Source organism: Acromyrmex echinatior, chromosome 15 (genome assembly GCF_024713525.1).
Source record: "Acromyrmex echinatior isolate Ae372 chromosome 15, ASM2471352v2, whole genome shotgun sequence".
Classification (NCBI taxonomy): domain Eukaryota; kingdom Metazoa; phylum Arthropoda; class Insecta; order Hymenoptera; family Formicidae; genus Acromyrmex; species Acromyrmex echinatior.
In genome coordinates, this window is record NC_141866.1 from 926,564 (window position 1) to 952,960 (window position 26,397).

The 26,397-nt window shown below is 33.2% G+C and overlaps 4 protein-coding genes and 1 long non-coding RNA gene across 6 annotated transcripts; 1 reads left to right on the forward strand and 4 right to left on the reverse strand.

The window, feature by feature from the left end:
- Positions 1-95: 95 nt before the first annotated feature.
- Positions 96-4,925, reverse strand: Cpr49Ah (cuticular protein 49Ah). Its single transcript, XM_011064863.2, has 4 exons — positions 4,779-4,925; positions 3,065-3,243; positions 2,318-2,579; positions 96-340 (listed from the first exon to the last, which is right to left on the reverse strand). The coding sequence occupies exons 1-4, from the start codon at positions 4,788-4,790 to the stop codon at positions 248-250; spliced, it is 546 nt and encodes a 181-aa protein (XP_011063165.2). The 5' UTR covers positions 4,791-4,925; the 3' UTR covers positions 96-247.
- A 957-nt stretch (positions 4,926-5,882) lies between these two features.
- Positions 5,883-10,694, reverse strand: LOC105151269 (uncharacterized). Its single transcript, XM_087413823.1, has 5 exons — positions 10,351-10,694; positions 8,528-8,818; positions 7,916-8,105; positions 7,466-7,706; positions 5,883-7,344 (listed from the first exon to the last, which is right to left on the reverse strand). Exons 1-5 carry the CDS (start codon positions 10,405-10,407, stop codon positions 7,242-7,244), a joined length of 882 nt encoding a protein of 293 aa, XP_087269949.1. The 5' UTR covers positions 10,408-10,694; the 3' UTR covers positions 5,883-7,241.
- A 452-nt stretch (positions 10,695-11,146) lies between these two features.
- LOC147907189 (uncharacterized) lies at positions 11,147-13,688 on the forward strand. The gene is made up of 3 exons (XR_015547554.1): positions 11,147-11,260; positions 11,330-11,472; positions 11,591-13,688. It is a non-coding gene; the product is annotated as an uncharacterized LOC147907189 (long non-coding RNA).
- A 144-nt stretch (positions 13,689-13,832) lies between these two features.
- On the reverse strand, positions 13,833-22,569 carry LOC105151259 (folliculin-interacting protein 2). Of its 2 annotated transcripts, none has more exons than XM_011064865.2 (12): positions 22,199-22,569; positions 20,848-21,052; positions 19,618-19,707; positions 19,445-19,524; positions 19,297-19,376; positions 18,597-18,716; positions 18,294-18,525; positions 17,529-17,858; positions 17,374-17,458; positions 15,301-16,646; positions 14,546-14,999; positions 13,833-14,421 (listed from the first exon to the last, which is right to left on the reverse strand). In XM_011064865.2, the coding sequence occupies exons 1-12, from the start codon at positions 22,294-22,296 to the stop codon at positions 14,209-14,211; spliced, it is 3,333 nt and encodes a 1,110-aa protein (XP_011063167.1). In that variant the 5' UTR covers positions 22,297-22,569; the 3' UTR covers positions 13,833-14,208. The 2 variants fall into 2 exon arrangements, with proteins under 2 accessions (XP_011063167.1, XP_011063166.1); XM_011064864.2 differs by having other exon boundaries at positions 20,848-21,058; positions 22,199-22,568.
- Positions 22,570-23,210: 641 nt separating this feature from the next.
- LOC105151270 (dnaJ homolog subfamily B member 13) lies at positions 23,211-25,932 on the reverse strand. The gene is given in 4 exon segments (XM_087413824.1): positions 23,211-23,614; positions 23,616-23,762; positions 24,080-24,251; positions 24,780-25,932. Coding segments are annotated over 4 exon segments (606 nt in total). The 5' UTR covers positions 24,931-25,932; the 3' UTR covers positions 23,211-23,478.
- Positions 25,933-26,397: the final 465 nt, after the last annotated feature.

Below are 26,397 nucleotides of genomic sequence, written 5' to 3' on the forward strand. Positions count from 1 at the left end.
ATATATAGTAGGAATTAATCATTAATATGGGAATGCCAGGATCTCACGTTTGAAAGGCTTGATGTGATCAACGATGAAAAGATGAACGAGCAAAGTCGAGCTTACCAAAGCGATGTTTCTTACTACAAATGTACATAGAAGAGTGTATTTGAGACGCGAGAGGATAAAGTAACTTAACAACTTAATAGCTATTTCTTAATAACTGTACGGTGCTGCGAATATAATATGCTATGTTTATGAAGCATCACTATTGGTACTTTCTGTTATATTCATCTCGCCTGTCGACTTGCTGGCTCAGAGGCTGTTGTGCTTTTTGGGCTGCTGCGCGAGCTTCTTCCTCCTAAAAAATAAACATATTAAATTTTTATAAACTATTTTTATTCTCTCTAAATCTTTTGAAGTAAAAATTAAGCCAGTCGTAAAAAAAAGAATAAAATTGTTCTATTGAATAAAAGTGGCAGAGTTTTACTCTTTTTTGGAATAAGATTTTATTCTTTTGGAGTGAGATCACTTCAAAGGAATAAAATCTCATTCCTTTTATTTTAGAGACTTCATTCCTTGAAGTAATTTTTATACTCTAAAAAAAGAGTGAAATCTTATTCCAAAAGAATGAAAAATCTGTTACTCTTGTTTAAAAGTGTATATAGTGACTATATTTTCACTCTTGTTTTCAAGACTCAATTTTTAGTCAGAAGTGAGGTTTCACTCCTAAAGATTAGAGTTAATTAATATTATAAATATTAATTAATATTAATTATATTATAAATATTAATTATATTATATTATATTATAAATATTAATTAATATTATAAATTAGGTTTTGTTGGTTTATTAATTAGTTTTTCAGAAGGTTACAAAATCTATTTTTTAAAAAGATCATTTTTTTCTTTTTCAGAAATAATGTTAACTTGATTAAATACATAGCTAAGCGTTAAAACTAATTTTATTATCTATTATTGTCAGAGAATAAGATTAACGCGATATTTGTAACGCCGTTACTTTTACTGTTATTTTGTTATAAAAACGATTTGAAAATGACGATAACATATGGCAACTAATGATAACATCAGGGTTGGAAGTCATCCATTATTAAAAAAAAGTAACTCATTTTTTTGTAATGCGTCGATCAATCGATGTGTTACTTTTAATTCGTTACAAGAGTAACAAATTATTTTTTCCATTTTCAATAAATTACGCGTAATATTATTTCCTTTAGTCATTAAAAAATCTTTTATTCAAAGATTTGCTGTTCCTATTTACAATAGATATAAATTTAAAATATGACCAATAGATTTGTATGATATCGGTAAAGCTAATTATTACAATTAATTATCACTACGGTCTACGGTGCAATTTTAATTAGATGTAAATATCTCGGCACGGATTTGTCAATAGCTTTCTACGGTGCGTAGATAAGAATTGTAGTTTTCGACAAGATAAGGAAAAAAGAACCAGTAGCTATTACCGATGTAATAATTAACGAGAGTTGAAAGGAAACGGCATACGAGTAACTAGTTTTTTCCCTTGCTTTGCGCAGGTCATTCATACCATATAGCGGTCTTTAACCTTTGCAACGATATGGATCGGCATGATTTCGCAAGTATGCTCATAACGTAAATAACTGAATGGCTTTTCGCAAACACTGCTTGGAAACCGTGACCTATGCTAGCTGTGACGAAACAGAAGTTCTTCCCATAAGATCGCGGAGAATGTTTTCCATAAAGGTGAACATGAACGTGAACAAAAGTAACAAGAGAGATAAAAGAGGAAGAGAATAAGTGGGGATAGAAAACTGTGAATGGATTTTAACTGCAATGAAGTAGTAAAGTTTTACAACATATATATGATTACTCACAATCAGTCACGTAATCTTGAATGAGTCTGCTCTTTTAATACTTTTATATCCAATAATTCTCTACTAACGTTCCTTTAATAGAATTTAAATTTTAATGTCAGTTATAAAATGCTTGTTATTAATGGAGATTATTTATTTTAGACAATCCATTCAAATTGATACTGTTGCAATATTAATATTTTTCTAATTTTATCTGCAACAAGCAATAATCTATAACTATAATAGATTACATATATTTTCGAGTAATCTCCATACATCTTATTGATCGTATTTTGCAAATAAAATCGCTTTGTTAAGGCACCGTTAATTATCTAAATTAAATTACTGTTAAATACCTATAGTGTGGAATTTCATAGAATTAAACGACTTTCATAGAATTATACAACTATTATAAAAATAATTATAGAGAGTAATATAATAGAGGCCCCGAATGGAAAAGAAAAGGTTATAGAGTATACTTACCTCTTGCTGACGAATACCCGCGTAGATGAGGTCGAGGCCTTTCTGGATCTCTTCACTAACAGGCGGTGGCGTGGGAATATGATCGCCCTGAGCGTGAAAGCCGGTCTCGTCGGCGGTATAGTGAATGGTGATCAGCTGTCCCTCGGGACTCGTGTACGAGAAGGTGCCTTGTTGCACGATCGCCTCCGCCCGGTCTTCACCTTCGCCAATAGTCTTGATGTAGCCACTTTCCTCAGCAATGATATTGTTGCCCGTTTCGTAACTGTAGGATTCAAACCGCCAAGGGTGTTAAATAATCGATTACGCAAAACGGACGATCCAGAAAGCCAACCAGTTCGTGTTACGTAACGTTAAAATGCGCGCTGGCAAAGTTCGCATGGATTCAAGGCATCAGGTAATGTCGCAGTCTGATAAATAATTGCATCAACTTTCGGGACCGATTACGTGAATACAAACTCGCATAACAGAAGATTTCAGAGAATAATGACATATATTATGTAGAGTAAGATAAAATGTTAGATCATTAGCGAAATCTTTATCTTTAGCGCACATGATGTAAGAGCGAAATTAAAGAAATATTTTTTGTATATTTGAAATATTATGTGCATATATAATAATATATTATTATTACTTATTACTCGTTTTAAAAATGTTTATACTACAAGTATAGCTGGCATTATCACTGCAATAATTTAAGAAGCTATCTTTTTTTCTGAATTGTGTAAATATTTTTAATTGTGTAATTACCCTATTTTATAAGTTCCATCGTGTTCCTGCTGTTTGTTCCAATGCAAGATTGGGATGGGCGTGGTGCTTGTAGGTCGTCTGTTGTCAGCTTGATGTTGTTCATCATCCTGTTGGTAGTTACGTCCATGTTGGTAATTTTGATCTTGCGCCACTGCTAATCCCAGAATCATTGCTAATGCCTAAAAAATTATAAATGTTAGTTTTCTTGATTAGCGAATGCATGATTGAGATACAAGAAAAAAATGTTGAAAATTGTTTCATATTGCGATTACAAAACGCATGTGTGTATATTATTAAACGTATGTATATCATATAAGATTCGGATTACATCAGTTATTTCCCTTTCTAATCGGCATTCTAAGATTAGGAGTACTTTCCAGCAAGAGACACAGATGACACAGTGTAACATAGTAAATCATAATATCTTTGTTGTTTGTTAATATTAAACAAAGATGAAATGATCACTATATTACACTGGCTGTGTTCCAAAATTCACTGCCAATGCTGAAAATATATAGTATATGTAACGTAAACCGTAAATTTTTAGTGCTGGAACATAGTTGTGTGCTGGAAAGCATCATAGCTCAACTGGTAAAATGATCAATGGGAATAAGTAGATATAGATGAGTGTAATGCGAAAATTTCAAAGTGGATTTATCGGTTTCTCTACTACGAAATCAGGCGATGTGCTCTCAGGAGATGAGTGAAAGTGAAAAGCAAATGCCAACGCGGGTCATTTAACTCCTGACCCGCAAACTCGTACAGCTGGGCCCGTCCCATTTCATCCCAACATATCGTGATCCCCTTCTACATTATTCTTTTGATGTCGCATTGCTTGTCCCGTTGCGATCTTATTCGTTTATTAATTGAATCATAGATTTATTGTTGAGAGAGAGAAAGAGAGATTTGGAATACCATTTTTTAAAAATTCTATTTTCATGCTCAATTGAATGATTAATCGTAAAGCTTAATAAAATATTTAAAAACGAACAAAAAGAAATAATTTTAATATAATATGCACAGTTGTATTTTGTAAAAATTGTTCCATTAAAAAAACAATATTATAAATGAATGTGTTTAAGTTTGAAAAAATATTTCGAAAAAATAACGTTTAAACTCATATCAGCCTCCGGATTATGTAAAACTTCAAGATTTTAATCCCACGCAATTCTTGTTTCGTCATATCAACAGTACATCTTACGCATATAAATTAATAAATGCAGATTGTCGTAACAATGTATCAATAACAATGGTGCCTTTTTAAAATTCTATAAGGATCACATATTTCGCTAACATGTTAAACAATTCTTCTAATTAAATTAAACATTTTTTAACTTTTGAATTTAGTAAATTTAATCAAATTTGATAAATATAAATAAATGAATAAATAATAATGAAAAATGAATAAATATTTCTGAAAATCATATTTTATTATTGTTTCTTAGTTGTTATTAATTTTATTTTAGAACAGATGCATTATTTCTTTTTGAAATTATAATTAGAAAGACACAACAAGAATTGAATAAGACATTAAAATGAAGATAAAATTATTTAATATCAATTAAATTGATTTTTACATATATTTTTGCAACGCAGCAAATATATAATACAATCAGGAACATTCGAACTTACTTTTTCCGAAACAATTCCAAAGAGACAAAGTCGTATCACGCTTAATTGACATTTCGGAAGACAGTCTTTCGCGGTTACTTACCACGTATTTCATCCTGACTCGAAAGATGTACTTCTTCAATAAGACAGGTGACAACGTGAATATGCGTCAGGGATATGATGGCAAACGTAGGGAGATAGTCGCAAACGAACGAGATCGACTGCGATCCCAAGAGAGGAAAGAAATCCCCTTTTATACTGACTCTCACTTTATCCCTACTCGAGAAGACGATAGGCTTCGAAAGATGCTTCGTATGCTTTACGGCAAAGAGCCTACATATTTGCCGGAGTAAACGCATGTGTGGGATAGTGGCTTCCTTCGTATTAAGCGTTCGTGTTGAGACCTGCCTGATATTCCGATATCAAGAGGCATCTTGATCCGATTATGACATTACCATATATGATCTTAGTCTTGAAATCCTATCGTTTATCTTCCGATAGCTTTTTAATTACTATTATTTGCAAAAACTTGTCGCTCTTGATTTTATTTATGATAAAATTAATTAAATCAGATTTAAGTAAAATAATTAATGAATGAGTTTATTCATATATTGTCTCATAATCTAAAATGTTACTTTATATACTTATAGTTTTACGAAAAAGTACTCATACGTAAACGTAATAATAAATTATACGCATTAATGTTTTTAATATTGAAACGCTAATAGAGTGTTGTGTAAATTCAATTATTTTTTCGCGGAACATATTGCAGGTGATTCGAAATTCTTTCATACATAGCTTTGCAGTTGCATCTCCATTTAGATCTACATAGTTTCGTAGAGTTTGAGACTAGAAAAACAATAGATGACGAACACACTCTAATATGCATACTTATGCATCAGAATGCACGTATAAACAATCCACGATTTGTAGTCAGGGACTGCGTTTTCAATTAGCACAATACGCTTGTTTTTACGCGGCCTTCGGATTACTCCGGCTTTTCTTCTTTTCATTTTAAGAAAATTAAAAAGATTCGATTCTTGCATCTTTTAATTAATAATTACGATTTAATTAATAATTACATTTCTGCACAGAAGTTATAAATAATGACCCGATGAGTATCATTAGACTAGAAATTAATAGAATTAATAATACTGTACTTATGGAAATGTTTCTAAGTCTAACAATTGCATATGAGTCTGTGCGAGTGACGATTCGCATATCTATATATTAGAAAATAATTTATTTATGTGCTAGAAAAGATAGAATCAACGCATCAAGAATTTCACTTTAGCATTTAATCAAGATTTTGCTATGATGATATTTTGGAGATGAAAATTAGCGAAAGTAGAGCCACGGTTGTATTAGTCATGTGCATAAATTAATAATTGGGAGAGGAAGGTATCCAACCCGAAAAATCGTATGCGTAATATACATTATCCAAGTTTTATGCTATCTTGCGGAATTAATTTCTTAATAAAATCTAGTCATCTATAGTAGGATTAGTGTGCCTTCCCTGTACTCTATTGTCTGAAGGCGTGTAAGGAAGACATCCCGGGATTATTACGTAAACAGATAGATATGCTAAGTACTTTCACGTAGAGTCGGCGAGGAGCCGTTGACTTCCGATGCGACATGAAATTCGCATTCTTACCTAGAAACAAATTATGTACGTGTAATCGAACGTACATGGGTCGATGCTATAACATTACTTTTCGCGCGTGAAATGAGTTTGTCTCTCGTGTAAGATATCACTACGGATAAACCGTCGGATCATTGATTGTCACAGAATATCAACTGATATAATCGTTACTATACATAATACTTCAGTTAGTAGCGATAATCGCCGTTACACAGGTTACAATGTAACTTAATAAGGTATATACATATATCCTGGTAAAAAAATTTCGCTGAAATTATTTCACGTTTTGGAACATTTCAATGAAATTGCTGAAAATTTGCTGAAATTTCACTGAATGTGAATTTTTCACCTAATGTACTGAAAACTCGCTGAAATTGAACGGAAATTTCTCTAAAATTTTTTTTTAATGTTGAAATTTTGTTAAAAAGTTCTAAAACGTGTTGTAAAACGTGGAACAATTTCAGCCATCAAAAAATTTTTCCATCAGGGATTGAAATGTACCACCTTAATGTGTAATTATTGCTTCATGGCAGTAAAAAAAAAGATTTTATACATCTCGGCTGAAACGTGATTACGATAAGCGTAGAGGCGCGATATTATGAAATTGCTTTAATCGTTTACAGATCTTTCGCGTGGATTAACGCAGTATTGAAAAGTCCTGATACACAAGGACATTTTATTATCGGAACAATATACATAATCGGGACATCACAAACGCTTGCATTCGCTCGCGTGACTTTGGCAAAATATTCGTAAGAGGAAGATAATACATGTATGTTAAGATTATTATCATTTCGTACACACCTTACCTACCCTCTATTCATGATGCAGGGCAAAGTTGCTGCGAGGCATTAAAAGGCACTAAAATGTAATAACAATGTAATTATATATGTCATTATATCATTCGGTATAAAAAAGATAATATTAAGATGAAGAATTTTTTAAAGATTTACTTTTGTAGTTGTTAACAGAGGAGTAAGAAGCGGAACAAGGAGACAGGGGGACGAGTGTTCCAGGTGGAATATAACTGTCAAAAAGATATTGATACATAAATTTTAAAATTATAAATTTACAAGATACGTAAAAGTATAGCATGAATAATAAGATTCTAAATCGCTAAATAATCGGATAAAGAGAGAGTCTTGAACCTTAGATTGTATGTGGTATTGTCCTCCATAGGATTGACAGGTGAATAATAGGGCGCAGCCATAGCCCATGGTTTCTCGATCTGATCTGCCGGCTCTACCGGCTGATAACTCAATCGCATCGTAGTCTCGGATTCCATCGCAATGTCGGATGGGTGGTACTTACGTATAGGCGCGTACGATTGAATAGGCAGTACACATTTGTGATCATTCGGTATATAAGACAATCTATGAGTCGTGCAGGCTGCAATGATTATTTGTTAATAATAAAAAAATCACAAACAAAGTAGTCGAGCAACGTCTAAGATTTTTTCTTTTTTTATAAATGGTGCGCTTTTTCGTCTTTGATGAAGAAATAGTATTATACTTTCTCCGATAAATACGATTATAAAATGTCAGATACATAAATTACTGCAATTATAATATTTTACTTATGTGTCATTAAACACTTACATTCCAGTGGCAAGGATGAGAAAGTAAGATGGTTCTCGGGTCGAAGCACTGTCGATGGCATCCCGCGCTTCCAAGTGTAATCATGCTTTTGCGTAGTCTCATCTTGCATCGGTCCTCTGCCCAACAATTGTGTGTCACACGACGTGATGGACGTTTCCGGTTTGAAGCACCAGTTGCCTAGAAAACTCAACTGCAACGATACGAGATTAATGAAATTTCGAGTTTTCAAAAGTTCAAAAATTTTGATTTAAATTTAAATCTATTAATTAAAAAGTGATCATGCAATTTAAACTATAAAAATTTCTGTAATTAACAGTCTCGTCTCAAACGTGATTTGATGTTGAAACGATGATGCTGACAAATGTTTTCAATCTTTAAGGGAATAATCACTGTTGTCTCAATTCGCTACAATGGCATGATATGACTTGATAGAATTAATGGACTATCGAATCAATCTGCGAAACGATGCATCGATTATTAGACAATTTAAGAAAATTATCTCGTAATCGTCACATAATACTAAATAATAAACTCGAGAACATAACTATCGATCCGAATTAGTGCATCCTCAAATTAAATTTATCATGAAAGTACAATTCAGCATTTACTAACCCGATTGACGGTATCGTGGGAGAGTGGGCACGGAGAGAAAATTATATTGCCAGGCTGACGAACGGGATCCGGTGGTTTGTCACCGCCATATCCGAAATAACTGAGTTGGTACGTGGTGTTGTCGTCAAAGCAGCAGCCGGCGTTCAGCAAGTTTTCAGTTCCAGTGTGAACAAAAGGTTCCGGTCGCTTCTCATCACAGTTAGGCCAATAACTTAATTTGTAGGTCGTGCATCCATCCATCGGCGTTACTGAGGGATGATAGTCTACCTTTGGTTTCCACGGTTGTTCCTCCTATAAAAACAAATAATTATTTATATTTAATAAATATTTATAAAAAAGGAAATTATTTTTTACTAAAGTCAATAAATTTCTAATATATTAGGTGTAAATAAGTTTCCGCTGTTTTTAATAAAAAATTAAGCATTTATTGTGAAAGAACGATACATAATGTTTTATTGAAAGTATTGTCCGTCGCTAGCCACTACTTTTTCCCATCTTTCTGGTAGCATACGGATACCGCGTTGGAAGAACGCTTCATCTTTTGAGGCTATCCAATTATCGATCCAATTTTTGATATCTTCATATGATGTGAAGTGCTGCTCAGACAGGCCATGCGCCATCGATTGAAATAGATGATAATCGGAAGGAGCAATGTCTGGTGAATACGGCGGGTGGGGTAGAACTTCCCAATTGAGTGTTTCCATGTAGGTTTTGACCGGCGCCGCAACATGTGGTCGAGCATTATTATCATGCAGGAGAATAATTGTTTTCATATCTGGAATAGTAGTGGGCGCGTTTTTTCCTTGAGTGCTCGGCTCAATCTCATCAATTGTGTTCGGTAGAGAGCCCCAATAACGGTTTCGTTCGATTTGAGCAACTCATAATATACGACACCAAGCTGATCCCATCTAATACACAACATGAGTTTTTTTCCATGAATATTCGGTTGTCAATGTTGAAGCATGGCCAGGTGATCCCCATGATTTTCTCTTCTTTGGGTTATCGTAGTGGATCCATTTTTCTTCACTAGTGACTATACGATGTAAAAAACCCTTTCGTTTAGACCTGACAAGCAGCATTTCACATATGAAAAATCGGCATTCAACGTTTCTCGGTTTCAGTTCATATGGAACCCAATTCTCTTGCTTTTGAATCATTCCCAATGATTTCAAACGATGTGAAATTGTTTGTTGAGTCGCTCCTAATGTAAGTGCAAGTTCTTTTTGCGTTTGGCACGAATCTTCATTCAATAATGCTTCCAATTCCGCGTCTTCGTACACTTTCGGCCTTCCGCTACGTTCTTTGTCTTCGACGTCAAATTCACCATTCTTAAATTTTTGAAACCATTCATGACAACTTCTCTCACTTAAGGCAGCCTCACTATATGCTTCTACAAGCAATCGATGAGCCTCAGCTGCAGATTTCTTCAAATTAAAGAAGCAAATCAAAAGTTCCCGCAAATGACGCTTATTCGGCTCAAAACTCGGCATTTTCGCACAAAAAAAAATATATGATGCTGATACAAAATCGCTAATATTTCAAGATTATGTTGTTGACAGATGTCCAACCTTACGATATAATGTTTTACATCAGACAATTTTAACCATAGCTTGCTGATGGCGCCGTCTTTTGTCAAACGGCGGAAACTTATTTGTACACCTAATAATTTAGAAAATATTAAATATTAAATATCTAAAAAAATTCTTTAAAATACAATTATATTTCAAAAAATACAAAATTATTATATATTTGAAATAAATTATAATAAATTATAAAAAATTAATCAAACAAAATAACTTTTAGAATTGTTTTCTAAAACTTACTTTTGCAGGAATCTCGTTTGGCCAGTAGCTAAGTTTATATGTTGTGCAATCTTCCATTGGTATATCCGATTTAAGATATTTTTTAATGGGCGCATAAGATTGTGCCGGAAGCAAGCAGGAGGAATTATAATAGCTCAAGCGATATGTCGTATCATCTGTCTCAAGATAAATATTATTAATTAATTAATTAAATAATTTTATGTAATTTTAAATAATTAATTAAATTATTTTATATATTCATTTTCTTCTTCTTCTTCTTAGGTCTCTGGTCTGTGTTATACCTCTCTCATACGCTTGTGGTACATAGAATTGCTTATTCAATTATCACAAGCAAATATAGGACTTACAATTTAAATTTACAATTTGCCGGTTTCGAATTTTTCGTGAGAGGTGTTTCTATGCGCAAGGACTCTCGAAAATACCGGTCTTTTCCGAGAGAGGATAAGAACATAAATATTTTGGTTCCTATCATGATCAAATCCGGGACCTCTGATATGATAGACCAGTGTTCTATTTGCCACGCCACGTTCGCGCTCTGATCTTTATGCATTTTGTTTTTCATAATTAAGATTATAGTAAGTAGATATTTTTCTCTAGCAATGAGAATTAAAGTTACAGTAAATAGATGTTTATATCTAGCAATGTGCGTGCGTGCGTGCGTGTGTGTATGAGGATTACCAGATAAAGCAGCACATGGAGAACATAAATTATTTGGTGCCTTGATCATCTCAGTACGCGTCATGCTTTTCCATGGATAATCATGTTTGTGCGTTGTGACGTCTTCCATCGGGCCTCTACCCAGCCACTGCTTATCACAGGGTGTTATTGGAGGATCTATTTTCACGCACCAATTGCCAAAATAGCTCATCTGGAAGAATAATCAGACATCAGTCAATGAGTTATTTTAAAAGTAAAATATTCACTTTATGCGTCGTTTCATCAGACATTGGTGCGTCACTGTATATTAAATTATCTTCAGGACGAATGGGTTCGACAATGCTGCTAGGCCCTTCCCAATAAGAGAGACGATATGTTGTATTTTTATCCATCGGTACATTTGATTTCCAATAATACTAAAAAGGAAATTACAATAGAACTTTAATAGCAACAAATGAAAAAAAGGTATTTTTTTATAATTAACTTCATAATTAATTTCATTGTAATATATGTTAATCAAAAAATTATAATAACTATTAGAATATTCTTCATTAAATTTTTTTTAATCTACTTACCTGAACAGGTGCGAAAGATTTTGGTACTTCCGGCTGGATATATTTCTGTAAAAATTTTTTGTTCGCTCTTTAAATCAATAACATGCAACAACAAATAAATAAATAAATATAAAATTAAATATAAAGTAAAGTAAACATTAAAATACATCACTCACGTAACATGTGGATTGTGGTAAACAACAGCAGTAGCAATTGCAACATTCATCATGGCCCAGCTAAAATGTATTTATATTTCAGAAAAAGCAAATAACATGAATCGAGAATTAAGTAGAACATCAAATACAACTGTATTTAATAATTTTTTTTTTTGAGTATCATCAAAGTTTACCCGAATTTTATTTTTTGCTTCAATAATCGATTGCTGCGGCGTTGGTTTAGATCTACAGTGATAAATTAGTCAATATTTATTTTAAAAAGACACGTATGAGATTTGAATATGAAAAATATGCTTAGTATCAAAATCAAATGTCAACATTGTTATTGGGATGTCAGCTTACGGTTTAAAGGGACAGATCTCCATGATTCTTGAAACAGTTTGTGTTAATGCTGGTATCTCACTTCGAATATCACAAAAATATAGAAGGGAAATTTAATTAAATGTAATTTTTAAACGTTTTGTATAGTAACAAAAAAGTAAAATGGCCGAGTTGAGTGATGTTATTCATTATTACTTCGAGATATTGATATTAAGACTTTTCAATTTATAAAGAACAGATAAATTCGTTTTATTAAAATTTATTTATTTTTAACTTACTCGCATTTTAGACTTAGACAACCAAAATTAAAATCGTTTTAAAAAATAGAACACATACGCCAAACACATAAATAAAATGCAAATATTACATACATTCTTTCTAAAATGAAAAATTAATTTTCGTATATATATTAATAATTTAATTTTCATATATATATATATAATAAACGGTTTAAACATGATTATTTCAAAAGTAATTTAAAAAATGAATATGAAATGAATGTATATTAACCAAGTGTCTCATTAACTAATAAAACTAAGTTATTAATCTTGAAAAAGCTTAATTGTAAAAAAATCTTAATTTTTACAAGGAGAAGCTTTAAAGCGGTCTTCATTGATTTCAATAAAACTTCATAGGATTACAAAATGTGTTCCTTTGTATAATTATTTGGACGTAGAACGTAGACGATCAACCATTTTTGAGATATTTCAATATTAAATCTGGTAGCAACAGTTTTCCTTTATAGTTTATTAAGATGTTTATATGTTACATCCAAACTCTGGTCATATGGATTAGTTTAGAAAAGAAAGGAATGAGAAGGATGGAATAGTGGAAGGATGTTAGAGAAACCCTTTGTCTCGCATGCATCCGCGTGGAAGAGGATGGAACAAGTCGACGTACTTAGATAATTTCGAAATATGGGTGAACGTCTCAAAAGGACGCTATGACTCCAGACGTGACCGGTTTCACCACTCACTACGAGAATTACAAAAATTGAAAAAAAGGGGGACAAAATTATTTCTAAACCAGCCTATGAATCAGCATCCTCATGTCTTTTTTTCGAAGGAAAGGGAATAAATAATTCGAAAATTTGATTGATAAAAAGAAAAATGATTATCGAGAAAAAGGAGCAAAGTTTGCAATATGAACAAAAAGAAAGGATCTATCAAATGTACAGAATCTATCAAATCGGAGATATATAGATAATAAAGGAGCGAGCATGATAAATAATCTATCGAACTTGAAGAAAGGAGATGGATGAAATTAATGTTAACAGGGAATAATGTAGAGGCTGAAAGGGGAATTGATTAAAAGGAAATAAACAAGAAATCAAGGTGTATTTTTCAATAAATAACGCGCATTGAGGTGACAAATTACTTTTCAAAGTGACTTGTGACTTTCTCAACTTTAGTGCTTTGTTAGTTATCGTTACAATTATAAAAAATTATAACATCATTATCAAATTGTTATAAAAAGTAACGGTAAAAAAGTAACAGCGCATGCGTTACTATATTTTCCTGAATATAAGTTACATTTTCAAATATAAAGTTAAGATCTTTTAAAATGTATCTCAAATGATATTGTTAAACTGTTACGTATAACATTATTATTTTGATAATTTACATATAAAATAATAAATATAATTTTATACTTTCGGCTATGAGCTTGCGGATTACAGATTGTACATCACTTAATTATAAATAATTGGTTAAAAAATTTCTTAAAAATTAAAATCTCTTTAGTTTTAGGAATTATTTAAAAATGTATAGCAATATATGTAAAAAATACATTTAGAATTTATTAATTAAATTGTACAATTGCTACCTTGCCCTGAATCATGTAAAAAACCAAATAGACAGTACGTACTTTATTAGTAAGATATCAGCCATTGTGATTTAGTTGTATAAGAACTATGTGATTCATTAAAAAACGCTGAAACGAATGATTAAACGCGAGAATAAGCCTTAACATCTAACCTAGCTTAATTTGATTTACGCGCGCATGATTTAGGTATTGTGTATTTAATTGTCCATTCGGAGCGAAGAATTATTAGCTTTTTTTACTTCAGTACAACACATATTGATACACTACTCATAAGATACCTATAAAAATAACAAGAGAAGAAAACTGATATAAACAACCGAACGGGTTCAAGTTAGCGTAAGACCAAATCGTTGCGTTATTTCCGGAGAATGAGTGGTTGCGACCGCAAGTAAAAGTGGTATGTCCGCTGCATCGAGATCTAGAGCGTTCGTCAAGCTGCTCACATTAGCATCAGACTCTTCCATAGACATCATCATTTCCGCTAAAGCTTCGCTTCTTAACCATAATTCTCTCAGTTTAGCCTCCAAAATCGCTATGCACTAAAATATTAGTTTGACAGATTTACTTATTTATAAAAATAATTTACAAAAAATAAAATTTGTTTAGGTAAAAGAGGGAAAAAGAAAGAGATTTAAATTGAATGAAAATTGACAAAAAACTCACATGGATAGGAGAGTGATATTTTCGCCATACATAGGCAAAGGATTCCAACATATTCGATACCAGACGTGACATTCCGACCGGTAATGGAGGACTTTGCCAAGGCGCATTATTTGATAAGATTCCGACGTGCCATGTGTCCAAGTCGGCTAGTACGCAGAGTGCTTCTGCAACCGGTTGATCGATCGTTGGAAATCGAGCGCTGGCCATAACTTCTTCACGCATACACGACCACCACTTCTCTTCTGATTCAATTTCGGAATCATCCTTCTCATCTTCTAGCTTCTTCCTTTTTCTCCTCTTCTTTTTTTTAGTTATACCTTGTAGCACCAAACCCCACGTATAACCTGTACTTAAAATATTAGTCTCGTCATTTGTAGTTTTATTTCGCATGAGAGTTTTCGTAAAACCCATTTCTCTAATTAATCCAGTTTTGACCTGTGAAATTTTCCTTGATCTGTAACAAAAAAATAGTCATTATTAAATCTAAGTGAGAAAATGAAAATAAAAACCAAAAAAAAAAACAAAATAACAAAATTATTTCGATATAAAGTGATCTCCCAATGAAGTGATGGCATTAAGATAGAAGACTTCTGTTTTGTATCTTAATTCTGTTAGTTAATTCAGACTAACTGTATCTGAAATTTAAAGATCTAGAGTTTTAAGTAAATTTTTAATTTCATAACTTTATTGCAAAAAAAAATTAATAAAGACTTCATTTTAATGGATGTTATATTGTATTTCGACAATATACTGACTGTGGCATTGGCAACTCCACGACGCTGTTGGCTTCCATCAAAGCCTCAAGGCTGTTGGATCGCGACAGTCTCATGGTTCTGCTACCTTCGGAGCTTCCACACGTGCGTAATACCTCCGTCGCATTCGTCGGCGTTTCCAACACTTGCTTGCTGCTGTCATAATCTTGCGAGGCAGCATATCCTTGACCATTGCACTTTAAACAAAAGCCTATGGACCTCGCACCCATACTGGACGTTGCTTCCGGAGGAGGCTGCATGCTCTTCGACGATTCAGGGAAGTTTCGCTGGATGATCTTTCTCAATACGCCCTCCGGAAGTTGTGCAGATGTACTAGGCAGTCTCGTAAAAGTGTAAGAACACTGACAATTGTTATTAAGACGCGGTCTTAACGATAACTTCGCGGGTTTGTCTTCCCCACCGAGAGTAAAGAAGACCTGCGATTCCTTAAATTCATCAATAAATCCACTGTTCGTATCAAGCGATAATTCGGGTCTGCTGTAGAACATTTTCAATGGATCCACATTATTCAGCTGTTGATGCAGCTCAATTTTTCCAGTCGCGAGACTCTCTTCAGTATCGTGCACACCCAACTTCTTCTCGAAACTACGCAAAGGAAACTGCAGGAAATCTTGCGGCTGATATCCCTTTGATATGACATCCTCCTGCGATCCAATCTCGCTAACAATTATTTTCACTTCGTTCGACACTTTGAAATTTTTCTCGCTGTCTTTAGATCGATCCTCCTGCATCGACTCGTATTTTTCGCTTTTCTGATTTTCGCGTAATAAAAATTCCTTCGTTAGAAACTTAAGATCCAGCAGAGCCTCGGTCGATTTCATCATGAGCGTGTCAAGGCCGGATTTCATGGTGCCGCTACGCTTCAGGGGACTGACTGATCGCGAGAGCCTCGGTCGTTCCGCAGGATACCGTGGAGTGCATTGTGCGTTAATATCGTCGGTTCCGGTTTCGGACGATTGTGTCGACTTACGCGATGGTAAAACGCGCGACTCGCAGCTGCGAATCAAGGCGTTTCGATCGTTGAACGCACACGTCGATCTTTTGTTACTAAACAGATACGGTCGTTTATTGCGAGCCTGTTCCAGCATGTTCGTCGCTATTTGCACATCTTGTTGCGACGTGCAGCGGTATTCCTGGTATTTTCGTATCGTCCCACTGCGAATAAAATAAGATAGGAACGATAAAACAGAATTAATCAAATCACTTTTTCGAGGATCGCCTGCAATTACGGTATGCGCTACTTTCACAGGGTTGCCTAGTGCGCCGTACAGGTCGCCAAGTTGGGCCCACAATGGATTGCAAGAGTACCAGCTACCTAATTTCTCGATCTGAAAATAGAGATAAATTATCACGATGATCTCTATGAATTCTCGTATAAAGTAAATAATATTAGCAACTGTATATTGACATATTAAAGACCTCTATTGGAAACGAACTTCTTTTTTCCCAATTACGACTTTAAAAATATTGAGAAAATTGCGATGTAATTGTGATAGTCGTAATCAGGAAAATCATTTGAAGGAGCATTTTTCTTGGAAAAAAGGTAAAATAAAAATTCATTTTGATCTCACTTAATTTGCATTATAGTGCAATGTTAAGGTGATAAATTTATATTTATTATAATGTTTTAAGAATCAAATTGTAAAATCTAGTTGTACACGTGCCTTCACATAGCTTCATAAAAAAAGAAACCGAAAAGATCTCATGGTGAAATATTGTTTCTGCAAGACAAAATATAGTTTTGATTATATTTATGCCATAAATAAATAACAGATTATTTTATTTGTTATAATATTTTTAAGAGCGAAATTGCAAGACTTGGCTCTTTAGAAAGTTTCACATCTTCATAAAGCATAAGTCAGAATAACTTTCATGACAAAGTATTTCTTTTTTCTACAAGACAATATATGGTATTATAGATAGAGTACAGATATATATCTGTAAAATTTTGTTAACTTTATTCTACTCATTATATAAAGACTTTAATCTGATACATACAATTTCTGTATTGATTCCAAGATTATTCTCAGTTCTGCAATTTTTTTTTAAACTCACCATGTGCCGATCATGAGGGGATAACACAGTGTACACCCAACCGAGATGATACGTTAATACGGCAGTTACCACGGTGCTTAGAAAGCTGAAAGAAAAAACACTGAAATAAATATCGGGACATTCACTCAATCCGTGATCTACACTTCTACACTCACAAATTTGTCGATTTTGTATCGAGCTCATCGAACAATTGACACATTTGTTGCAAACTGCGATACAAAGTATTTGTCTTCTCATTCACTGTCACGGAATTAAGTAGAATATCGTGCCACAAAAGAGGTGTGCGTGTGTTAGCGTCGACATCAAGTAGTACATGCAACAGCGAAATGACGAATCGAGACGTCGCCTTGTACATTCTATCAGTCAATTGCATCTTCTTATAGTTGAAACCATTAATGTTGCTTGTCTCGATGCAAAAATATCGTAATCGATCCAGCATCCCTTCTAAGAAAGCCATGTGCTCTAAAAGCCGCATTTTTATCTGGCTGCAAATTATAAATAATTTCACCTTCATAAAATTATCAATTTTTTGGAGGTGTGTGTGTGTGTGTGTGTGTATATATATATTTATAACATTCTGCATTAAAAAGACAAAAAGTCTTATTTTACATTATATAAATAAATAAGATCAATTTGATAGATTTGTTTTAATAAACAATTGTAATTTTAACTTGAAGTCAAACACAAGTCTAGCAGTGAACATACGTGCGATAAATTTCCGATAAAATATTATTTAATTTTTAAATTTTTAAACATTATTCGATTTTTTAATTTTTTTTTTCGCTTTCGCATAGTATGTTTTTTGCCTCTTTATAATAAGCGAAGTTTATATTTAAAATCATTATATTTACATTTAAATAAATTAAACGTTTTTTTAAATTTCAATTAAAAAAACACAAGATAATTTTCCTATTTTTTACCTTTCATGGCCCTGAGCCAATCGCACTAACATTGTCAAACCCAGCCTAGTTTTGTGTCGTTTCGCGTGTCCGTCACGCCCGTCGCTTCCGTTCTCGTTCCAATGCTGCATCCCGAAAGCATCATCGGAGTCCGCTCGACCGAGAGAAGTCGAGACCGCTCTTAACCATCTTCTGCGCAAACTGGTGAGGCTGCCGAGTCCGGACGATCCGTTACTCTCCAACGATTGCGAACCTGGATCAGCATCGCGTGAGCTACGATGCACTTCCGACAATCAATCATTCTAATCGTTGGCATGAACTTACTGCCCGTCGGCGGAGCTATGTCTATGTCCCAGCCACTGCCAATACTCGAGCACGTCGAACTCTTTCGCGGACCCACGTGCGAATCGTTACTTGACAGATTGCCAGAACTCGGCCGGGACTCTGCAATGGAAACCTAATCAGGATTTATTCTGACGCTTTGAGAACTCTTCCAAGAGATATTTATCATATTTAATTTCATTACATTGTAAAACAAAATACACTGTTCAACCTTTTTTGCTACACAACTGTGAATAGTCATTTCCATTGTATTTCTGCTGAACACATTGGTAAAAGTTAGTTGGCAGAAGTTAGCATGTAAAAATTTTGAGAAAAATGGCGTCAAAAGGGATCACATTTTTAGTCCCTTTCACGTCCATTTTTTTCAAACTTTGATAGCCAACGTGATAGCCAACTTTTGCCAATAAATTCATATTCAACATGCAAAAAATATGTCGAAAATGAAACTGTTTATGATATTGCAAAATGATTCCTCAGTGTATTTTAATTGTCACATCTTATCATAAAATTAAATACATTATTGTAAAAAAGAAAATTCAGAATATAAACCCGAGCTTTTTTTCATAAAAAATTAATTTTCCTTATAAGGTGTATTTAATCGAAAATCTGTTAAAAAAGTTATTAACTAGAAGAGTTAATTTTTATTATATGAGTAACGTAACAATATCGTCGGTATACTTACGAAATGATCGCATACCAGTATTGCTGGAAGTAGAATCCATGTGCGTGGACCGTCCTAATCCTTCATCCAAGACTTTTTCACTGTAATATAATAAAACGATTAGTAAAATTAATCAATAGTAGAAAAGATCATTGAAGAAATAATTTACCTTGTCTTGCACATGCCATGTTCTGTCGCCGGAAAGATTTTCGTGCACATGATGCACGGAGGAGAATTCATCGAGTGAACCTTTAAACCAAATATATCAATGATATTAAAATACATCTGTATATAGATATTTTCGAAAATAAAATTTTAAGAGTGATTATTTTAGACTCATACCTTAAACAATGATCCTCTGTACGTCATTGCCACGGTGCCAAACACCATTTCGCTTAGGAGACTCACGTCATCTTCGACAGTTTTATCTCGCTGAAAATTTTAGACTACATTTCGTTAACGTAATATATGTAATATTTGTGGACGGATATGAATATCGACTAAAGCTGTGTTTCGATATACACTGCCAACACTGGCAGTACTAAAGAATTGTTTCGTTATTAGCGTGCTGCAGCAGCATCTAGTTCCATTCCATCAATGACATCATAAATGGTAGCCATATGTCCATATTGCTACTGCGACTACTGCAGCTCTCGAGTCGAGGTGAGCCAGTTACAGTGGTTATAGTGCAATTTGACGTCAAATAAAGAAGCGCAAAATATATTTATTAGAGCTAGAAACAAACCAGTTCTAGAAAGAACTATCGCTGCTGCTTTTTTGTTCAAAACCTCTAATGCTATTATTAGGCATATTAATTATAGAGATGCATCGGATCGTAAAATTATTTATTAGATACCGAATATTGGATATTCGGTCAAAGAAAAGAATGTCACTACACTAGATATCCGATATTCGGTTGGATATCCGGTAGGGCAATTATCCGGCTGGATATTTTCCGGACATCCAATACAAATTTCTCATAATTCCAAAAGAAAAAGAGAAAGCAAGGGAAAAATAGCGATAATAATTAATCCGTGAAAGGGTTGTTTCAACACTGACGTCAATTCAAATTTATTAATATTAATAAATTTTTCATGGACAATAACATTTCAGTATTTTCCGGTAATAATCTATTTTGATTATCGACATAAACCACCATAATTGTGCAAAATTATACTAAGATTAGCAGAAAAAAATAGAATTCTGCATCAATTTTCAGTATATAAAATTTCAGCCGGGTATATATATTGCCAGATATACAAAGTACTGGATACCGGATATTTTCCGGTTATCCGGTGTATTCCTAACATTGACATTTTGATTTAATGTATTTATCCTTATAATAAATACGGTGTCTGTAGAAGCATACATATTGTAACAACAAAACAATTGTAAAATTTAAAATATTACTATTATTATTATTATTATTATTACTATTATTACTATTATTATTATATGATGTTAGATATTATTTAATTAAGTTTATGTTTATAATCCATTTAATAGATATAATAATTTAATTTAATGGTTTGATTCGATGGCTTGATTTATTAATATGCAAAACTCGATTACCTCAAAATCGTGAGCAGTCTTCATGTTAAAGGGCATCTCGCATTTTCCCTCTGCATTGTTGTTCATCGCAGTGCACACAGTTTCGCTTTTACTTCGGTGTTTCTGGACTGTCATCGAATCAAACAGAAGTTTTCTACCACGCCATTCGCATTCTCGAAATAGCAAAATTCGCACTTGATTCGCTCCAACTTGCAACACGGAATTCCTGTAACTTGATAGAATGCATCGTGCTTTCATTTGAAAGCTCTTTTAGCATAGAAGATGTTTAAAATAAATAATAAAATAAAAATGAAGTAATAATTAGTGTACAAACTCTTTCATGTCTGACTTTTTAAAAAATACATCTAATTCATTTACGTCCAAAACTTTTGTAATTATTACAATAAATATAAAAATTGTATTAAAGCAATGAATTAAAAATATTGAACAAAGAATAAAATATTTTTTAATATTTAATAAATTTGTTAGAAAATTTTTAGGACTGTTAAATACAAAAATAAAAAAACATTTTAGAGTAAAAAGGTCTAAAATATAACGAACTTTCAACATGGTGAATGCAGAAAGTAAAATGTCTTTAAATTCTAGTGCAAATCTGAATTAAAACATTTTCAGGATCATATAATTTTTATATTTCTCATTTTATTTTATTACTATTTTATTAAGTCTTGAATAAAATTATTAATTTAAATAATAATTTGTACACGTGTTACTTATGTTAAATTAAAATAAAGAAAAATAAAATGATCAAATAATTTAATGTAAGCTGGAGTAAATCAATGTATATTCTACATACAGCATAAAAATTGATTCAACTTGCATGAAAAAGAAAAAAAAGATTTGATAAAGCTTTTATGATATCTCCCCCTCAAATGGAGAAACTTCGAAACACTTCGTTGACGCGCGATCGCTTCTCGACGTTGCGTTGGTAAAACAGCTGCAGACGCGGTGAGAACGGAGCCAAGTAATTGCAATGAAGTAGGTTAGGGAAATAGCTTAAGCATCAATCTTTATTATAAAATTCCAAGCTTTCGATAAGAGCCCTGATAATTCAACGCCATTACAATTTTTCTTTCATCATCCTGGCGATACAAAGAGAAACGTATTTCATTCCGCTTTCTTCCCAAAGCGTGAAATTCTGCCTTTATCTCTGGCGCCAATACAGAATAGTAATGCGATTTATGCGATTGATAAAAGATCGATATGATAGGTGCATACGCATAGCGGTAACAATGAACGGATGCTGGGCGAGCCATTTCGAAGGAGGGATCCATATGAGGGAATCACACGAGCCAAACGGAGCGGAAACGCGCTCCGAGGTCCGAAATGGAACAGCGCAATCTCGCTTGCTCACCTATCATTTCCAGTTGTTCGTGCACTGGACACTAGGCTCTCGGCACTCTCGCGCGAACTGCTCTTCCTCGCAGGTAATAGTTTATCGAGCAACGGCATTATAAAGCCACGGCCCGCCGTTTATATTAGTTATCGCATCGTCTCGCGGAGCAAATCTGCGTATATCATGTCACGCGGAACTGCACCATACATGTTCGCGCGGGTTAAGTCTCTTACTCCTCTTACTGTAAATAAAGTCACGTGCGGAGGAGTCATATGATTGCCCGAGATAATAGCTCAGCGTCGCTGGGGCGGATAGCACGATCGAGGCCACTTTTTGGCCGCAACTTGATGGAATTACCTCCTGCCAAGAGCCTTTCAAATCGAGCTTATTATCTATACAATTTTTAAGGGGATTTTCCCCAATATTGGTCATCTGACATTTTTTCCTCCATACGTACAGATTTTTCCAAAGAGAATTGTAAGTTTGTGAGAATTCATGGATTACCGACCGACGGCTTTTATTGAATCATCAGTAGATCCCGCAAGATGGAGCTAGACATCCCGTTACATTGCGCCAATTGCCAAAGTGAGCGGTCTCTTTGAAATCTTTGAAATCACGACAGATCTGATATATCTATGTCGATATATTTGTGTATTTAAATGTCTATTTTTTCTCCATTCTAAATCTTTCTTACTCCACTTCTAAACTGGGGTGCAATAAATTAGAGCGATAACAGATATAGTTTGTTTTGCATTAATTCAACTAGTTTAGAATTCTTCAAAAAAGAATAGGCCTTTAAGGTTCAATGATACTAGTATCAGTTATTATTTTGATCTATAATGTCAGAAGGGAAGCTTCCCGCAAATTATCTACATAATTATCTATGAATGATATTTCATTAACCAAATTCGAATCTTTTAATTTTTAATAATACAGGCATCAATATTTTTAGAATAAAAAAAGTATCAAGCCAATTTTTTAATATATTTTAATATAAATTAAATGTGCACATACAATTAAAATAACTTGCTACATTTTCAAACATTTTCGTGTTTTATTTTGTAGACATCATCTATATAATGTTTGAATATTCTTATAGCAAATACAGGTTGTGTATACAAGTCTCAAAATAATAGTACAATTATTATATAATTATACTTATTGCAATAATTAGTTACAGAAGAGATAATTTTCGAGTAGATTTCTTTCTTAATACTTCCTTGTAGAAGTCAATGTCGAAAAACGTACGAATATCACGTCAAATATGCATAACGCGCAAATATCTGCAAAATCACATTTCATATGAATTTCAATTGATCCGTTTTATTATTCATGCCACGTCGAAATGGAACGTCGTCGTTGACATTTCTGCGCATTTTGTTGGCCAATATGAGGCGAGGAACGTACTCGGCATTCTCAACATCGAGATACGTCCTCGAAGGCTTTCTTAATATAGTTCTTATTGGACAACGACAAATAAACTGGAAACTCGATGTTGAACTTCAGTATTAGATCACCCTTTTGCTTCGGATTTGCGGGAAATGGCATTCCCTCACCCGGCACACGTTTGATGTAATCTGGTCTAAGATAAGATGTAATATGTAAAAGGTAAAAATAAAGCGAAAATTTAGATAACATTTATAAAGTTTAAAACTTTAATTCTATAAATTAAAAAAAAAAGAATTAATCGCAAAATTGAATAATATTAAATAATATTAAATTTCATATTAATGAAATTTGTGACGATTTTGAGTAATCTCTTTTATACGAGAGAAATTACTCAAAATCTTTTAGAAATTTAAGACAAATTAAAATAAAAGATAATGTAATATAATGCAATCGAGAGAGAAAGAGAGAAATGGAAGAGATATGACGCAATTTTATAACAGCTTTTCGTACGTAACGATCGACGTTATTGGAATCCGAAGAATTCTGTCATCGATGGTGTTAAGCGTGATCACTGTTCCGGTCAGCGCCTCCTTCAGAAAGATATCGATCGTCGTGTGCAAGTCCGAGCCCTTTCGCCGGAACGTTTCGTGAGGGCGATCCTCCGTGACGAAGATAATGTCCGCTACGCTGACAGTGTCTTAGACTTAGTGAAGATATCACCTCTTGTGTGCGTTACAATTAATCTTTAACCTTTATTCTACGGAACCCGCATTTTCACGTGACGATAGTCGTAAATTGATCAGTCATCTCATCTTTGATTGTATCATCAATTACGCGAATCTATTTCATTGTAACTTTATATTATTATTTATCATTACCTTATTAATTTATTGTAAAAAGAAATACGTTATATGGAAAATATGTCTAATTATTTTTTGTCATTTATAAAGGGATAAAATTTATAATACAAGGGTTAAACTTTTAATTTGAAGAATATGATAACTTTTTTTAAATATAGGAAACCGCTTTGCTTTTACGAGTAAAATAGAATACGATAAAAAAACACAAAACTATGAGAAAGACAGCTACAAAGAAAATGTTTTATTATCTGTTTTATTATCGCAATCATATCGTAATACTTTAGTGTGGTTATAAGCGTAAGTCAAGTTCAAAAAAGATCAAAGAAGACAATGGAAGAACTTATACTTACCAGGTATCTTCATAGGACTTTGGTCACCCTCTTCTGGAAATACTATTTTGGTACCTGCTGGGATTCCCGGCTTAATGGGTATCGTCAAGATCTTCTCCATCGACGACGTTATCGACTTATCGTCAAGTAAAACCAACTTTTGGATCTTCATTTTCTTTATTCCGCCAAAAAATATCTACGACGAAACGTTTTCAATTATCCGATTACACGCTAATTATTTTATCTTTCGTTTCTTACAAGGTTTTGATATGTTAAACCATACGAAAGGAATATAATTCATGTTTAATTTAATTCCCAGTAAACGAGAATGTATTCAAATGGATTGAAATTTATATCCGAATGCGTATTTTAAAAAAATAGCGAATACTTTTTTTTGGATTTAATTGGATTCAATTGGATTTAATTAGATTCAATTGGATGCAATTGGATTGAAAAACTGCATTTCCTATTCAAAATTTTGAATTGAACAGTATTCACAATTTGTGTGTGCACAAAAAAAGCTAATATTATTTTTAGATTGAAAGGCATAGAGATATACTCCATGCAATTCCTATAAATGAATAAAAATGCATTCACGATTGAAAAGCATTCATTTTAACATTCGTGAATCAATATTTCTGAAAATCTGAATCCATTTCAATTCATTTCAATCCATTCTCGTTTGCTGAGTTTTTATCATTTTATACAAAATCTTGAAATCAAAACTTGAAATCAAAATTTCAATGATCGAGATTTGATATTGTTAATAAAATTATAAGAAAAAGAGAAAAAAACAGTCTCTACAAATATAATTTGTAATTTTTTAATAATTTTGTGTTAAGGAAATATACAAAAAAATAGAAAAATACCTATAGTATGTATTTATGTTCACATAATATAATAAATAGAATTGAAAGCCGGAGCTTTCAATAAAAAAAATTTATAAAAATTTATAGATCAGTTCTTCAGTTTCTTACTTCGGAGAGAGTTAAATATAGGCTTTTAATCAAGGATTTTTGCTTCCGTTTTATACCCTGACCCTCGGGAAATTTAAGATGAGGTTCTGTTAGAATATTTAGAAGATCGTCGTACGGATTTTCAGCCGCAAAGAATTCTCTAATGATAAAACTCGCGATGAGAACATTAAAATTCTTAGAATACTGAAAGCTTAATTTTAGGTGTGAAGTTTATCGAATATTTACAATGAATATTTATTTTAAAAAATAAATATCTATTCTTCTCTGAGAAAAAGTAAGCTATAAATATACATATATTTCATTTTGTGTGTGTGATACCATTATTAAACTCCAGAATACATAAATTGAGAGAGAGCTGAATGGTTCTACCTAAAGGTTCGCATCGGCTCGCCGTGATAAACGTAAGGTTTCACGAATCTTTCTGCTCTCGACACACCATTTTTAAGACCCTCTTCGCCGTATTGATCATACACGGCCCTTCTAAGTGGATCCGAGAGCACGTCGTACGCTTCAGCTGCTAAGGCGAAAATCGCCTCAGCACCTCCGTTCTTTTGCTGCGCGGGATTGTATCGTATAGCACATCGTCGGTATCTGATAGAAATAACTACACTATTTCATTGGTGCGATATGTTTCGTCTCTTTTTATTCCCGTTTTTTTTACG

Excerpts from the sequence above, each read along its gene's own strand:
- Cpr49Ah (XM_011064863.2), bottom strand. Across the intron at positions 2,580-3,064 it reads GATGGAACTTATAAAATAGG|TTACGAAACGGGCAACAATA; the intron begins GTAATTACACAA and ends TGAATCCTACAG. Across the intron at positions 341-2,317 it reads CGGGTATTCGTCAGCAAGAG|GAGGAAGAAGCTCGCGCAGC; the intron begins GTAAGTATACTC and ends TTTATTTTTTAG.
- LOC105151269 (XM_087413823.1), bottom strand. The coding sequence starts at position 10,407 with ATGGAAGATTGCACAACATATAAACTTAGCTACTGGCCAAACGAGATT. Across the intron at positions 8,106-8,527 it reads CCCACGATACCGTCAATCGG|TTGAGTTTTCTAGGCAACTG; the intron begins GTTAGTAAATGC and ends GTATCGTTGCAG. Across the intron at positions 7,707-7,915 it reads CTCATCCTTGCCACTGGAAT|CCTGCACGACTCATAGATTG; the intron begins GTAAGTGTTTAA and ends TAATCATTGCAG.
- LOC105151259 (XM_011064864.2), bottom strand. The coding sequence starts at position 22,296 with ATGCCGTTGCTCGATAAACTATTACCTGCGAGGAAGAGCAGTTCGCGC. Across the intron at positions 17,859-18,293 it reads TTGGCTCAGGGCCATGAAAG|CCAGATAAAAATGCGGCTTT; the intron begins GTAAAAAATAGG and ends TATAATTTGCAG. Across the intron at positions 15,000-15,300 it reads GTGGAGTTGCCAATGCCACA|ATCAAGGAAAATTTCACAGG; the intron begins GTCAGTATATTG and ends TTTTTGTTACAG.